Genomic DNA, 17,815 nt, shown 5'->3' on the forward strand with positions numbered 1-17,815 from the left:
AAGACAAATCAGAGAAAAGTGTAGACTTTACAAAAACAGCTCTAAAATATTTTATGTGTTTTTCCTATGATCTTTGCAAATAACTTTCGTTGCATATAATTTTCCAGGAACGCTTATAAATTATTGGACGATATTATAGCTATATAATAAGGATCAATTCTAGTCATTATTGGCGAACAGGATTTTAAGACACGAATAACTCTCGATGTCTCCGAGAGATTGGCAACTATCTTGGCGCGAATTTTATTCAAGCGTAATGCTAAGCTATATATTAACTCGATCACTCGACGTATCGCGAGTCGCGAGTCGCAAGCAAATATATCGATCTTCGAAAAGTTGCTTCGGTCACCATATCATATACCAGAAGCATGATTGCAAATACTGTTGCGCCATAATACCAGTTTGTTACCACTGTAATTGCTATTAGTAGGAGCCAACGTAACTGATGACGACTGGCGGAGATCGCGCGTGGAATATCAATTAATCGCAACACTAATTGATATGGCGTACGTAAAGAAACGCGCAATCGTTAACGAACATTTGCTTCTATTAATAGGGCGGATTCGCGTCTAAATATTTTTTGTTTTTCGAACGAGACCGGTATGGTTAAATGACGACTAACACGGCGTATTTCAACGCCGAGCATTCGAGTTAATTCGCATAATTCGCATTTTCCGGCATGTCTTATCTCGCGTTTGCGTTGCAGACTCAATTTACCGCGAGCTCTATATTTTCGAATCGGCGTCATCAATATCGGGCCTGCCGGTTCTAAAATCTTTTTCGAGAGAGATCCATTTATTGTTAATGTCATAGAAAATATCAAAGAAAATCCGCAAATTAAATTGTAGAAGTGTATATGCAGCAGATAAAAAAATTTAATAACTAAAAATTAAAAATTTAATAAAAAATGTAATAATAAAAAAATTTAATAAATTTTTTAGTTTCTAAAGAAATCAGATAATTGCCAGAAAAAAACGAGAAATTTACTTGCTTGTTTAAACTCGTCAAGAATAATATAGTCGGACGATTCGCATATGTGGAATTAGTATGTAACTATTTTTCCTCCTTTGGAGACAATACATCGCCGATAAATATGTACACGTCGTTCCATATAAAGACGACTGCCGCTCTCATTGTTCTCGATTGTCTCGTACCTTTCCCACGCGTCCACTTTCGCGGCTTCTCCCTCTTTCATCGCGAATGTAAGATAATATAACACCGGAAAGAATAGCGTTTTCTTTCACGATGAATATCATGTGGCATTTGTTGCAATAGAAAAAAAAATATTTTGCGATGAAAAAACTGTTCAATATAATATTCTCGTACAAAAATCATGAGAAATGGTAATTGTCTGTCACTCTTTACATTATGCTATGTCAAAAACCGTCTTCTCCGCAAAAAATAACCCGCTTATAATGGATTTTTATCTTTACCTCAAAATGAATGCTAAAAATAAATTAACATAAATTTTACGACATTAATAAATTTCTCTACGATGATAACTCTCTTAAAAAAGATATCCTTTTCTGAGTTTTGTGTGCTAAAGAAGATGTAGCATTCTTTTTAAAGTGTAACAGCTATTATACGTAGCTTTGTAACAAGTAGCCAGATGATAAATTGTCAAGCCCTGACCTTATACACTTTCGAATGCTCCAGTCGCAACTCACGAGGCTCTTTTAAGCGACTCTTAAAAGCAAACCAAATAGCCTGAGGATAAGGCTCAGGGTCGTCAGGATCAGCTAACCTTTCTCCTCTTGTCATCGACAAAGAGGGTCTCTTAAGGAAGGTTACTCGCGAATTTCAGCCGCGCCTTCCAACTGCGTTCAACGTTAATTTGCTTTCGTATTAACTTATTAAATTTTATACATGATGTAATTAAGAAAAATAATTAATACTTATCTATATAAGAAAAAAATTCTCTGTATTTTTTATGCAATTTCTCGAATTAAATATATTTTTTCAAGATAAATCGCGCCGTCAAAATCGCGATTTCAATGATCTTTGTAAACATGTATCACAGAATTCAACGATCCTTATAAGAGCCTCGAGACAAAATACTGTGCACCGTTAAGAGAAGCGTAAGTAATCGCGAGCCGTCATCCTTGGATGCGTAATTTTTTTCAAAAGTTCAAGGATAGCTCGATAAGTCGCATCAACTTCAACGGCTCATTAATCACGCGTATTAGCATAATGACTAAAGGGAAGAGAGATCATAACCAGATGATAACACGATAAGCGTCGACGATCAGGATTATCGATTCACCATATAAAACGGTCGCGGTCATTCCTTTAGATTTCATCAATTTTCATGCAAAATTAATCTCTGGATAACCGCAAGTACATGATCCTCAGAGATGTCAGCATCATAAAGAGACCAATTATAATTATTATCGTCCGTAAATTAATTGTTAATTTTGTGTAAGTGCATATTTACAACTACTAATGCAATTCTAAAATAATAAAGTTACATTATTATAAAGATCTGATTCCAAAAATAAATTATATGTTTGGAAGATATCAATGTAAAATAATTGACGATATTGTGTAATATTAAAAAATAACAGCTAAAATTAAAAATATAAATAAACAATAATGTAATGTTAATTATGGAAAATGCAATAATATATTATTGAAAAAAATAACACGCTTCAATTCTGTTTCAATATATTCTCTGATTCTATCTATGAATCATGTGTGTGTGTTTTATACAATTGTAAATTTTGAGCAAACATTTCATATATTCGGTATATGTCAAATAAAAAATATGAAATTTCTCCAAAAATATACTGAAAATGTAGAATGAAGCGATAAATATTAGAATAATATTAGATTCTGATTATTTTTGTCGCATATTTAATATATGTTATCAACGCTACTTATGACAGAGATAGAATAATAATCTATTAGCGTCCCGGATTGATATATAAATATGATTTTAATAAGATGATTAATGCATGTAATAACGAAGAATTTTACAATATTTTAGAAAGTACTTACCTTCGGATTTTAAGATGAGATCCTTCTCGTCCACAGCAATGCATGGCAGACGGTCCTTCAGCTCCTCTATCTCAATCTCCAGCTCGGTTTCGTCTTCGAATCGGACGGTATTCTCATCCAACAATCTTCCCTCTCCCGATAATGTCCTCTCCTCCTCTCCAGTAACGATCTTCGATGACGATAATGAAGCGTTGGGCGAGGATCGCTGTATGTTGCTGATTTCATCCTGCTTCTTAGACGCGGTGGGACGACAGGGCTTTCTGGATGGAACGAATTTGTCTATTTTGATCTTGTCGAGACTGGGCGGCGTGATCTTCTTCATTTCCGGTACGATTCTCGGTTCCTTGAGTCTGATCCTGTCGACCTTCGGGTCCTTGATATTCGGAATCGTGATAAAATTGGGTTTCTCCTGCTGTTCCTGCGACACAATCGGCGTTTCTTCTCGCTCAGACCCGGGGCTGTTGATTCGTTGTTCCTTGTTGCAATTGGCGATCCTGCCGATTTTGCTCCACGACAGTCGCGTCGCTTCGGACGGTTTCTCGGGTGCGAATATCACGTTGTCGACGTTGAAGAGTACATTCTTCCTCTTGCTTTCTTGCACGCGACCGCGCTTTAGGATGCTCTTCAAAGTCTGCCGAGCTTCTTTTAATCTTCTCGGCGGTCTCTTCGGTGATACCTTGGGTATTGGGATTCTAGTGACTGGCGGAGACGCATCGTCATCGTCGTCCTCATCATCCGAAAATTTCCTGAACGCCTCATTGAACACCCTGATTCGCTGACCACCAATCGCCGCCACAACGCTTCTATTCGGTATCCTCTCGATCGATTTCACTTTCGACGAGTCGAACAGACTGGACATTGTTCTGAGATCGTCTTGCTCCAACGCGTTGTCCGATAAATCGTCGCTTAGATCGTCCTCGTCTCTCTGCTTCTTCAGTAACAGATACGGATTCACATCGCACTCGAGGATGCTTCTCCGCGAGTCCGCAGAGATCGGCGTCGTTCCTTCCTTCCAATCGTCCTGGCCACTTCTCCGATTTGTTGGCGGCTTTTTCGAAACGCGAATCAGTCTCGCGGACGTCGTCGCGACAGAATGAATCCGCGAGTGACTCTCCGAGGTCTCTTCCAGCATCCAATCATCCGAAGACACGCCACTGCCGCCACCGGAAAAACCGGGTCGCGATTTACGATCGTCGTAGCTCGCAGCCGCGCTCGCCTCTTTATCGAACCACTCGGATCTCGACGAAGACAACGACGACGACGACGTACCCTCGACCGAGCCCTTCCGTTCCTTCGTGGCGGCCCGCGAAATCATACTCTGGCTCCTGGAATCTCGCTGCGCGGACGATCGATGCGGCGAGATGCTGCGCGCCCGCAATCTCGGTTCCACCAGCCGGTTCCGTCGCATCTGATCGTACGGATCGTCGATCGGGGTCCTCAACACGCCTAGGAAATAGATTCAACCGTTTGTACTCGCGAGAGGAAATCGCCCGGCGGCTCCCGGGACTCGTTTTATTACAACGACCTAGATCTCTAGATCGAATGCGAAACGTGGAATTTTTGCGATAATACCGTATTTCAGTTTCTAATCTATATACATATTATTCCGAGGAATATTCCTTCACGACAAGATGATATTTCCTCTCGGAAATATTTATTTCGATTTTTAATTCCACTTTAGATTAGTTAAGGAATTTATATTCTGAAAACGACTTAGGAGGAATTTATAGTCTGAAACTTGAGTCTTCTTAATTCTTAAAGAAATTACTTTACAATTTAACAAGCGAATTTATGCAGGAAATGGATATTTTTATATCTACTTTACATGTAATAATATTTCACTCTTGTCTAATCTAAAAGTAATTTGTTTGCGAAATAAATTAATTATAGAAACAAAAGAGCACTGTATAATGTGCGTATACTAAAAATTTTGCAACCAATTATTAACTGTTATCTTTACTTTCCACTAATGAAAGTAATGCTAGTAATCAGCTAATAGGTTCGCGTTTACATTTCGCATCGAAGGCTGATACGAGACCGTCGTGAAAACCATTCGAGTGTAAAGTATCAATTGTTTGAAACATCGCTACTTTACATTTTCAGCGATTCGCAAAGTATCGTAGCTCAACCGCGACTCGAATAAACGGAACAGCGTACGATATATGGTCTAAAACGATTTAAATGTAAAGTAAATGAGTATGCAAGAGCATCATCGCCGAGTAAGATTCAGTTATCTAGCCTGCAGCCAAGAACTTTCTGCGCTTCGTTGTAAGCACGCTATCTCGAACGCGAACGAGGAGAAAATCTCTCTAATACGAAACGCGCGCAATTAGAGCATGAACATCATCTGCGGGCAGGAGGCTCTTATATCCCGCCCTCACTTATCTTATGAGCTCGAACGATGCCCTCGTATATTTCATGATAAAATAAATACAACTATTCTTACATATTTTATGTATATCGTTCTTATATAGGTGTTATATAGGATATAACAGTTGTGCAGAGAAGTAATTAAATAATGAATTTTGAAGATCAACCGAATAAAAAGATTATGACATTTTACATGACACTTCAAAACTTATATTTATGCTATAAATTTGATAGATCACAGATTCTTCCTTTTGACATTTTTAATCGCGATAACTCGAATAAAAATAAGGACTATTCAGTTTGATTTGCAGAATTCAATGTTTAAATACTTTCTTGCATGATTATTACATCCGATATATTCTTAAGAAAATCGTCATAATTCATATCTAAGGACGTGAAAATTATAATTATAAGCTCTTCGCGAAATGCTTTATGAGAGGACCTGGAGAAAAATCGGAGATAAAAACAGATAAATGATAAACGGATTTGCTCACCAGCGAGACTGGGTCTGGACCTCGAGGATGACGGTAGCCGGCAGGTCCCGCCGAAGGGCAACCCGGCGACTCGATGGCCGCCGCACTTCCGGCAGCTGCCGAGCTTCCTGACGGTGCCGGAGAGGAATTCCGGGCAAGAACATACCACGAGCAGCGGTGCCGCGCCCGGTGGCGGCGGCGGTGTCAGGAATGGCCGCGGTTGTTCGATCCGCGACGATCTCAGTGTGCCGTAAAGCCACGGATCGGCGCCGTACATCATCTGGCGGGAGAGCACGCTGCTGCCGCTTATGGTGCCCCAACCACCCTTGTTGGGATCATCCCCAGGATTCTGATGATGCTGTCGCGACAGGCCTAACCGTACGCTCCACGACTTCTTGCCCTTGCTCAAAGTGTCGTAGCTCTGCAATCAAAATCGCGGGAGAAATGATCATTGATGGTGAATAATAATAATGTCTGTTTAAAGCTAAAAAAATTCTCTCAAAAGTTTCTGATCTTCCAAGTATTTTTATTCGAAATTAAGATAAAGAAATATTATATTGATTTCTTGGTGCAATTTTTTAAAATAAAATTTTTCTTTTAAATTAAAAATTTGTTTTAAATTAAAACATTGAAAGATTGAATAAATAAAGATAAAATATATATTCATAATATATTTTAAACACATAATTCACATACACATAAAATACTATAAGTTTATATAAAGAATTTCTTGATTTCTTCAAGTATACAAGAAATCTCAGAGATCTAGATTTTCCATATTTTTTCAAAGAATAAATATTATGAATATTGTTGAATATGAGAAGAATTAGACAGATGTCAAGAATGATATTTTGTAAACTTTCAATGTTTTTAATAATGATTGCGAAAAATTTTGTTCAACATGATTATTTCCTTCTTCGCTTCCTGAATGAAATTACAAATCCAACATGAGAAATGTCTGAATGTATTTCAATTTTCTACAATCTTTTATCACAGAAACAGAGCATTATACAATCTCCATCCGTGCTTTCTACCATAATACTATATCACTCGAGATACAGCAATCGCTCTAACGATACATTACATTACCATGAACCGTGTAATATTTTTTCGACATGATTATTTCTTTGGCTGCCGGATGGAATCAGAAAAGCCTCGTCGTAAGAAATCATCCGAATGTATTTGCAATGTACATCGTGTGTGATCGCGACATTCTTACGGTAATTGGCTATCGATAATTACGGATGCATCCGCTGACTCTCCAGTTCGATATATCGCGCTAGCTATAATAACTTCCTGGACAAGAAGAACACGCGAGGTCCTTAACAGCCAGAGTTATATTCGCCTAGACACAAAACGGAGAATCGGCCATTGTTGTCCCTGTCCAGGCCATCTTTCTTCCTTTCTTCGGGCTGTTTACCGATGGTATGCCGTAGACATGGCATGCATACAACATCGGTATTTACACCCGAAGAGACGGAATTCCGATGCATATCACTAGAGAACTGGGGGAACAATGTATGCGTGTTTCTAAAAATATGCATTTTCTTATGACAGAATAACTTAACGGTGAAAAAAAGATTTACGTTATTAATAAAAAGCAATATTATTAAGTTTTAAAATTTTTATAACAATAACAATTTTTATAAGGTGAAAATAAAATGTTTATAAGGGTGAAAATTAAATTAATTCATCCAACTATATATTTGTAATTTACGCGTCATAAATTTTATTTTAAGTCAAAAATAAAGTTCAATCTCGAGTTGAAAATTCTGGGTAGTTGTTCATGCTCTTTGGCTTCTCCGTCCATAATAATCAACGTAGCACGTCTTATCGCGACAATGAAAGCGAATTCTCGCATTGCGCATTAATCTCGCGTAGGAAACGCAAAACGTAGACTTCGCAGCCTTTCACCCCCCAACATGTCACTTTCGTTCGCGATTTTATCCACAACGGGAATCGCTTTGTGTTCGATGAGTATCGAGAGGCTGACGGATCGCTCGTTTCAATTTCCCTTTAACGACACGTACACAACTCGATCTCCGTTCTCCGCGTTTACCTTTTCTTCCTTTCTAGAACCCTCGTGGATCGCGAGTCCCTTCCGCAAATCATGCTGCTTCTCAGCGTCAGCCGTATTGCATTCTCGGAAGAGAGAAAAACGAAGAGAACATTCGCGATGCGAACTCCGGTAGAGGTAAGTAAGTTGTACAAAAAATTCACAACGTGGAAGAATAGCCGTGGATGGGAAAAAACGAAGGAAGAGAGCGGAAGATAAAGAGAAGGCAAACGCGTTCAGGGAAAGTGAACGATGGTAGGATCGCTCGCGATCGCCAATTTAAATTCGCTTCCCCTTTAGAGAAATCGCAGAGATAACGTCGCGCACGTCATGTATTCGCGATGTTGAATCTCGCGAGAGAGAAAGAACCAAAGAAAGAGGGAGAGATCGAATAATGCACAGCTGAAAAGAGAGAAAAAGAAACATATAGATTTGATTTTCTGTATATCACGAAATGGTGATTTATCAGTTTAGTGTGTATTTCTAACGAGATGGTGAGAAATTTTTGATAAAAATCCTCTGCGATAGAAAAAAATTATTAGAGATATCAATCATAAATCTCGTATAAATTAAATTACAAATGATACTTTTATTTTATGTTTAATTTATATCTTCAATGACTTTAATTCACATTCTATTTCTTCCGTTAGAAATATCATAATTTTATAGTAATATATTTTTGTATGAAAATAAATTTTTCCTTCTCTATTTACAAATATTTTCGTTACACAATATTTTATGAATTGTCAGCAAAAACATAATGTCAAATAATAAAAAAAAAAGAAAATGAAAAACAAAAGTTGTATATCGGAAAATCATCAAGAAGAAATATAAATATGTATAAATTTGTATAGGAAAAAACATTAATGCACAGATTAAACTGATACTATCAACATCTGATGAAAATCGTTGAGAAAAATCTCTCCTCTTGATTATGCAAATGCTTCGTGTAATAATAAACTACGAAGAAAAAAAAATGCAAAGAAAAATTTTCGTACTGTTATACGTTGTTCGCGTATGGAAATCCGCATTTGGTGCTCCGCAAAAATGGCATCGACGCACAAAAGAGGAAAGATCGTTTGCGACGATTAGTTTGAAATACATTTCCGCGGAAGCACGAAGAGGATGTCTGTTATCCTTAATTAGATTTCCTTAATCGTGATGATGTTGAACTCTCTCGGTTGTTTCTATTTAATCCATTTAAATCCGTTCAATTCGCGCTTTATAATTATCCTTCGCGCGCTTATCTCTCTGATCTACGCATTTCCACTGATAGATATACGTATATGCAACATACATATACGCGAAATAAGGACTACAACATCTTGGAGAGAGCGGGACATGTTGATTTGCTCGCGACACGCGCTCTTGGAGACCGAATCTAATCTGATCTATCGAGAGAGTTTGCGCGATATATACTCTGTCCCTTCTTTATGCAGTTGTAAATTGAAAGATTTGGACGGCAACTTGTTTTGCAACTCTGATTGCGAATTGAAAAAAATTAATTATATATATTACACATTTTTAAAATATACAGAATCTGCATTGAAAAACAAATTGCTTATTGCTTGGTATAATTCTTATAACACGTCCTAAAAATCTATAAAAAGTCAAATTTTAAATTAAAAATTACATTTTTCTCGTAGAATATGGCGACATATTTTCTTATACTTTAACGTTATTTACATTTCATGATAGTCTCATCTATTGATGTAATGATTTGAACTGACGTATACTCGATAATGTCTCCGTCAAATACATTTTTTTACTAATGAATTATATAACTAGACAAGTCACAAGTTTCACTAATTATTTATTTTGATCAGAAATATAACTTTGCCGTTTAATTTCGTTTTTAATTTCGGCAAAATAGAGATAACTTTCCTGAAAGTGCTACGTGAAGATAAGTGAAAGTATGGGATGTACATCGGTTAATGCACGTTAATATATTAGTTACAATTTATAAACTGAGTCAAATCACGAATGATACCGAAACCGAGCAGAATTTATTAGGTTCAAGAATGCATGAAATTGCGGTAATTAACGAACGCAATTGAAACTACGAAGCGCAAAACACGCAATAAATTTTAAAATAAGAAAGTTCTTTAAATCTACTCTTATTAATAAATGTTATGATTTTTAAGAAATATTTCACGCTACTTATATATAAACAACTATTATTAGCATGCATGATATTGGCTAATTTTTATCAAACGATCCTCTGAAAAATTCTTTAATCAATTTATATGTGAACCAGTACATGACAAAAACGTCGACTTGTTCCGTCTTTTTTTTTCGCAATTATCAGAGCGCAAAATCCGCGCTCACGGCAACAGCAGCTGCGAAGCAAGGTACGACAAAGCGCATAAGGTCGGAAAATGGGGCAAGCCTCGAGGGCGAACAGCGAGGTGCACTTTACTTTCTCGTCCATACGGGACTTTCGTAAAAATCCTGTCCCACAAGCTCACGTAAGAGCCCCGGCCAGTCGAAAAACAGAAAGTAAACTAGCGTGTACACGCGGGCGCGAGAGCGGCATGTATGCAGGTAAGTACACATAGACGTGGTCACCACGCCTGCATGTAACTGGCAGGTGCAGACGAGACGAAAACGGGCGTGGTTCGTGAAGTTGCTTTTCGATCGAATTCGATCTTTATTACGAGAAATTTGACTTTCTCGTGAGAGAGAAGACAGATATCTGAAGGAAAATAAATTTGTTTTTTTTAGCAAAAAAAATTCAATTCAATTTTTATTAACTTGACATTTTTAATATTTTGTTTAATACTTTGTTATTAGACAAAGTTTTTTAAAGATAGAATATCACAAGTGTAGAACAGAATTATTCAAATATTTTTCATATATTTTTTTCTATGATGTTTTCATGTCGCGTGACTCATTTAATTGCAAAAATTTACTTACACAAGATTTTCTAAGTATATCCCTAAAATGCAATAATCCTTTATATTGCATAAAGATTTCCTATTTACGTAAAATAAATATTCATTCAAGGATCGTATTATGATGCATGGAATCTCATTGGACGTATTTCCTTTGCGATCATATATGATCACGAGATCTTCGATCGAACGTGATTTATCTTTCTTGTGTGATATCTCGTTAGTGCAACAAACATAGTCTTAGATCTTTTCATATCGTCAAAGCATCGAGACTACTTCCCTTAAAAGACTACTGGACTCAAGTGGGCAACGTTCTTCAGTTGCGCCTCTCGTGAGCGACTCTTCTTCTGTGTTAGTCTAACCAACTCTTGAGAAAATACGCGACGAGATCTCTTCACTGAAACACATACGCGCGTGTACACAAGATTCAATTTCGCGAAACTGGCCACTTATTGCACAACTTTTTATAAAACATTTGAACGTACGTGATTAATTAGTAAAAATAAGGAAAAATAAAAAATTTTGAATAGCAAAATATGGAGAAATTTATCTTTCAATTTCTTTTGTCTGTTTCTTTAAAGAAAATATATTTCTGATCAATCATCTATACATGTAAAAAAATACCAATAAAGATACAGATACCAATAAATCGAATTGCTAAGCTTTAATGTTCCATGTCTAATCGATTATAAAGTGTAAAGAAATCTTAAGAAAAGTAATTCACTTTATATATTTATTTTTCTTTTTTTAATTATAAGACAGATATGCAAGATTGCTTTTATATTGATTTTTCTGTTTGCCAATTCACGATATTTACCAGTATATTCTGATAAATGTCGCACGATATTTAACTTGGTTAAATAAAGAAAAGCATAAAGTAGGCATTCAGTATCCCTGAAAGAACACGAGATCTCGCTTTTGATAAGTTAATATTAATTCATAAAATGAAACGTTCCAAAAGCGTTGCAAGACAAGAATGAAGAAGGTCTTACCCGACTGCAATGAAAAAACGACCATACTTGGGAAAAGAAAAGAGGAGAAGGCGAGGAAAAGGAATAAAATGAGACAGATGAAAAAGCACACTCGCGTGCCTAGTTACTCATCTCCCGAGGTCATCTCGATACAGGTGGTCACGGAGGGAAGAAAGTAAACTCCTCTCTGCTAATTAATAGCTGCGATACTACTGGTCTTTTCCTATAATTCATTTACGAAAATAACTAATGCTTTCTCATCGCAAATAATCTTAGTTATGTACAAAAATTTAAGATATTCATCAATTTCATTATTAAAATCATAATGATATCTTCTTTTTTACATTAAATTTTAATTTTGGTTCAACAATACCATATAAAAGGTACTTTTTTAGATACTTTTAAAAAATGTCAAATTTATTGTTCACATAAATTTTATATAATTTTATCTTCCGCAAAAAGGCTTCAACGCTAGATTCTTTCTTCTAGGATTATATGCTTTCGATAAATTTAATAATTATCATTAATGAATAGCGTATCTTATGCTTTACCGTCACGAGAAGCCACGCTAAAAAGTGGTCTGCCGGTTCCGTGTCAACAATTATCTTTCCGGATGAAAACCGCGTCTGTCACGCTCAAGTAAGCGTGTATTTCCGGCTCGGGACTGTATCGATATTCCGAGGCAGGCAGGTCGACGACTTACAGAGTGAGAAATTATCTATTCCACCTCCACACAAACACGACATTATCTTTCTTGAGGTATGGTCGGCGCGCCCTTCTGCTCCCACCTTTAATACCGGCTCCGCCATGTCAATTGTGCAAAAGGCAATAATCATAATTCCAGTCATAACTGCGGTAACAGTTTTCATTTTGCCCGTTACCGCGAGAATTACCACTTCACTTGCGAGGAGACAGCTACGAGTATCCCGACTTCATGTCTCAACAAGTCAAATATTCTATCTCGAAAATGTCTTGATTTTATTATTTTAATTCTTCATTGAGTTCGTACAAGGGTAATCTCTGCAATTTGTAAGGACTTCTATTCTTAAAAACTACCCTACGTCCCTTTCATCTACTCGAATTTGAAATGCCTTTTTTTAAACATCGAGATGCAGATGCTTGTTAAGCTAGAAATAATTTATAATTTTAGTACATATCTAGTAAGCTTCAGATAAATTCATATTCTTCAATTAATTTTCTAATATCTAATAAAATGATAATTTCTAATAAAATGATAATTTCTAATAAAATAATAATTTCTAATAAAATAAAAGTTTGATCAAAATTTTTATTCATTAGCGTTAATAGAGATCAAAGTATTGGGATAAAATATAAAAAAAGACAAAGTTAAATAACTAAAGAACATGAAGAGAATATTATTCACATCAAAATAATAAAGACGTTGCAGCTGCTTATAATACTGTGACGTTGAGTGTGCAAGCACATTTTTCACGCGTCGCGGAGCAAACCATAGTCTCGAGGATGGCTGATCAATGGAGAAAAAATGACGGTCACGAGTACGTGGACCATGTGATTATGATGCACTATCAAATAAATATATTTCTATTAAAAAAAATAAATAAATAAGTGAAAATGCAGGTTATTTGTTATTAATTAAATCATCGCTCGTCGGAATAGGGACAACTAACGGTTATACGTTCCATTTAAATGAAGTTTCACGACTGAATCGAATACAGCGGCACGTTATGCAACTAGACAGTATTATATCCCAGAGGATCTCTACGTGATCGCCGCGTAATAGGTTTCCAATATTACCTGCAATTACCTCAATTTATTTCCTTGTATAAATCGGTATAATATTTTATAATCTTATGTATTGTTGTTAAAAAATTATATTAATAGGTAATAATTAAAAAATTTAATTTAATTAGAATTCAAATAAAAATGTAGAGAGAGTAGTTGAGAATTTAAATGAGTTACAATTAATTTTATAATTGGAAGAAAAAATTTAATATTTTATATGAAATTGAATTTAAAAGTAAATTTATAAAAATTTATAAATTGAATGAATAATTTAAATATGTACAAATTACCCGTCATTTTCATATATGAGAAAAATCGTAATAATATTTATCTAAGAGACATTGAATATCAAACAGCAGATGCGCTTCAAAATGGAAAAAAATGGAGTAATGCAAATAACTTCGAGCAATTAGGACGGATACCTGACACACTAACGCAATGATTACAGACATCTCAGCAATTTACAGTTTTACGATTTACAGATGCGTACATTTGCTTGTTTATTATATTATAGGTATTGCAGAGATAGTAAACGTACGCGAGGCGCTATCGCACGCGATCTTCCAGCTAAGCCGGGGTCACGGTAGATGCATCGCGGATGCATCATCCTTGTGACTCCACCAGTGCGTCTCCGCGTTGCACAACCACAGACCACTGGCTGAGACTCAACTCGTGTTATTACGACGCCGCTACGGCAAATACGTGTCTCGAGTGCCTTTCGATACAGACAGATCATCCACGTGATACCTACGTGGCGCAATAGAACTGCACTCGTATCGAATGAAAATTTATAATAACTGCAGTTTTTATAAAAATTTTCGTTTCGACAAAATTACATCTAAATTTTAAATAAAAATTATTTATTGCTATTTTATATAAGCTCAAGAGAATTTTTCTTGCGCAATTTCTACGTCTCTGACTTGTCTATAACATTTTACTTGAAAGATAAATGTTTTAAATATGCTATAATAATCTGAAAAAATTAATGAAAAAATTAATGAAAGAATGAAAAAATTAATAGATTTATTAATAGACTTATTAAAGATACATATCTTTCGATTAAAGATACATATCTTTTGAAAGTTTTCCTTTTTCTTATAACGAAAAAAATCCCGTCGAAGCAATTAATAACGTTCAGAAAAACTTTCAATCTACTTGTCACTATAACGATCGGTTTTTGAATTTCATTTTTAAATATACCGAATCACTTCCAACATAATCTAAAAGGTATTGCATATTCACGGAACCGATTAAAAGGCGCTTATTCGCCGCGATTGAAAAGAAGAAATACGGGATGGTTTTTTGCGCGAAAATTACGTCAAGAAAAGGAAAGTGACACGCTCGGCGGCTCACGGTGGCGGCAAAATTTTCACCTCGCAAAGAACCTGTCGCGGCAGCGACGGCGATAAACGGGGATGATAAACTTTAGAGACGATACGCGCCAATGAGTGTGACGACGACATGACACTTTTAGAATCTGCAGTACCGGTGAAAATGTTAGATGAGAAGAAAACACTCGAGTCGCGTGCAAATACTTTGCGTTCGAATACGTTCATTTTCAAACGAATAAATCAACCAGTTGAATTCCCTTACCATTTATTGCCATAATTTACTGTCCCATATAAACGTTAAATTCCTACCTTTATTCTTAAAAAGAGGCAAGAAATTAATTAACTTATACCCGATGATAATTAACAAATATTTATGAATCCGGCTTGTAATTTATTAGATCTATTCTAAACGATATCTATAAAGTAGATCTTATAAATCAAATACTTCTTATCTCATGTCCGAGTCTTATACTACACTCTTTAATTGCCATTGATGTAATTATGTATTTATTTGCACATCACATAAATATCATGGATCTATAGCTTTTGTAAATATAAAAAGCTGTTTCCAATATTTCTTTACTTATTTTAAAAGATATGAAAGTGAAGAAAATTAAGTAATAATATTTGAAAAGTTAATAATAAATAAATTTAGAATATACGATTAAAGAACCGATAGATGTATATTAAATATCCAATATACATATCTGTCAATAATGTTTTTACGTAATGTGCAATACTAGATATCCATATGAGATTGTATTTCAAAGAAATGAAATTATCGAATGGATAGATCAAGTTGAAAGATTAGGTTCAGCTTACGTGACAAAGTATTACTCAATCTTATTATGGCGATATAATTTTAAAATAAAGATTGTCAAATAACATATACGTTTTGCATGCAATGAGAATTCATTATAAGCAAAAATCTCTTTTTATCATTATAATATGTAAATGTACATATTTATAGAGTAAATTCGAATAAAATCTCGCATTACCACTCATAAAATGCATAAAAAATTACACATTTCGCGGCAATTGAAATAATATTAAACGTCTTAATTTCATGTAACATTGACAAGTATTTGTATCTCATATGATCAAGTGCCATCTTGAAGTTTAAGAAATATAAAAAAGAAAAAAGAAAATATGTATAAAACATGTAAAATTGAAATATTTTTTTTTTACTAAAAAGACATAGTGAACAAAAAATTAATATATAAAATATATTGGTGAATATCTTTGTCTTTATAAGAGTCGAGAGACTACATATTCACGTTTTGTGGACGCGAGATAAATAATGTCACAATTGAAGGTAAGAAATTGCGGGGGAATAAAGAATGTCGAAAGTTTCGCGCATAGCAACGTAGATCAAATACTAACTAAACTAGTTGGTCTTTAGCTCGCAAGAACCAGGAACGCTCGAAGGAGCGTGGAAAGTTGAGCGTCTGTGAGAAATCCCGTATGTTCGAATAGTTACATAAAGCCTTACCGGTCACGCAGCACAGCAGAATGTCGCTAAAGCCCCGGATTACGGAATGGCTAACGAGCAATCCGGTAGTCTGTCAATATAGGAAGAAACGATATAACATCTTGAACCGACACGTTCTCTTAATAAAAACGCATTGTCATTGATTGATTATTTTCACATCATGAATTCGTGATAAATTACGATTATTAAATTATGACAGGAGCATTGTCGTCTGTTATCGAACGTTATTTTCCAAACACGGAGGTGAGCACATAATGTATAATAAAAGCGAAATGAGGATCGTCGTCTCTTTGATGCTCCATTTATACGATGCGAGAATCTCCTTAATAATTCTCTAACGTGTCTGAGAGGAAACCGTACAGCTGTTGCTAAAATAACACCTTACGAAATCTGACGTTGTACGTAAATATATTTTATTATCGGTTTGTGAGCGATGTCCAAGTCCCAGTTTCTTACGATCTCGGTTATCCAATTAGATGCGATTCGCGATGAGAACGTTCATGTGACGCATTGAGAAAATTTGTAGCTGAATTGAACATAAATTATAACACAATGTTGTCACTAATGTTTTCGCGGTTACTTAAAATTTATTTTTAGGCAGCCTCCGTCGTAAACAAGGCATTTGCTTGGTATGTGAGGTGCGTGCACGCCCGTATGTGTGGAAATGATTTATGCATGTGCGAGCGTAAAGTTTGTTCCTCTCTTACCCCAGGGAATGTTCGATTCGCGTATCATTCTCCTGGACGGCCAGCCTTTTGCCGCAAAAGCGTGCGAGATTACTCAAGGAATTGCGCAAATTTATTCCCATTCGTAACACTTGTCGATGCGACAGAAAGTAATAATACTTACATGCGCGAAATAATGATACTTTATAAATCTGCTTGTATTACTTATAAATCGACCGCTATAAATCGGTAAGTACGAAATTTCTACATGAAGTTTCTTTGTTTATCGTTCAATCCATCTTTAATCATTTGAACATTTTAGCACATGTATTGCAATTTTTAAAGATCATATACGACAGATCTCCGATCACATATGATAAATTAAAAAAAAAAAAGATTTAATTAATGATCAGATTTACAACGATATATATTTCGTGTGATCGAGAGATATATAAAAATATCTTTGAAACACTTTTGAAACTTTTTTAAGACTTGCATTTACAAGCTAAGAGTAAAGTATACACATTGCTGTATCCGCGCTAGAAAAATCAGTAGTTTCACTGTACGATACAGAAAAGAAAGAAATCTCATTCCTGAAAGAGATTGCAAATCAGCATAAAAAAAGAAAGTCAATCTTGTCGCTCTGTACGCCATAGACACATAAACACATATATGTATATAGACAACATAAATACAGACTTGTCATAATAAATTGCGCAATTAAATTGCAATTTTAAACATGACAGTCAGTTCGTTAGTTGACGTGTTAATTGTATTATTAAGAGAAACAGAATATTCTATT

General features: G+C 35.4%; 1 protein-coding gene across 3 annotated transcripts in view; it reads right to left on the reverse strand.

Annotated features, from left to right (window-relative positions):
• Positions 1-17,815, reverse strand: part of LOC105249147 — a 105,342-nt gene that overhangs the window by 10,267 nt on the left and 77,260 nt on the right. For all 3 annotated transcript variants that reach the window (XM_011254402.3, XM_011254401.3, XM_011254399.3), the window contains 2 exons: positions 5,862-6,261; positions 2,998-4,443 (listed from right to left, as the gene is read on the reverse strand). In XM_011254402.3, the coding sequence (XP_011252704.1) occupies positions 2,998-4,443; positions 5,862-6,261 (1,846 nt within the window). The remainder of the gene's footprint in view (positions 1-2,997; positions 4,444-5,861; positions 6,262-17,815) is intronic.

The sequence above is a fragment of the Camponotus floridanus genome, unplaced genomic scaffold (assembly GCF_003227725.1).
Source record: "Camponotus floridanus strain SB8 unplaced genomic scaffold, Cflo_v7.5 scaffold28, whole genome shotgun sequence".
NCBI classification, from domain to species: Eukaryota; Metazoa; Arthropoda; class Insecta; order Hymenoptera; family Formicidae; genus Camponotus; species Camponotus floridanus.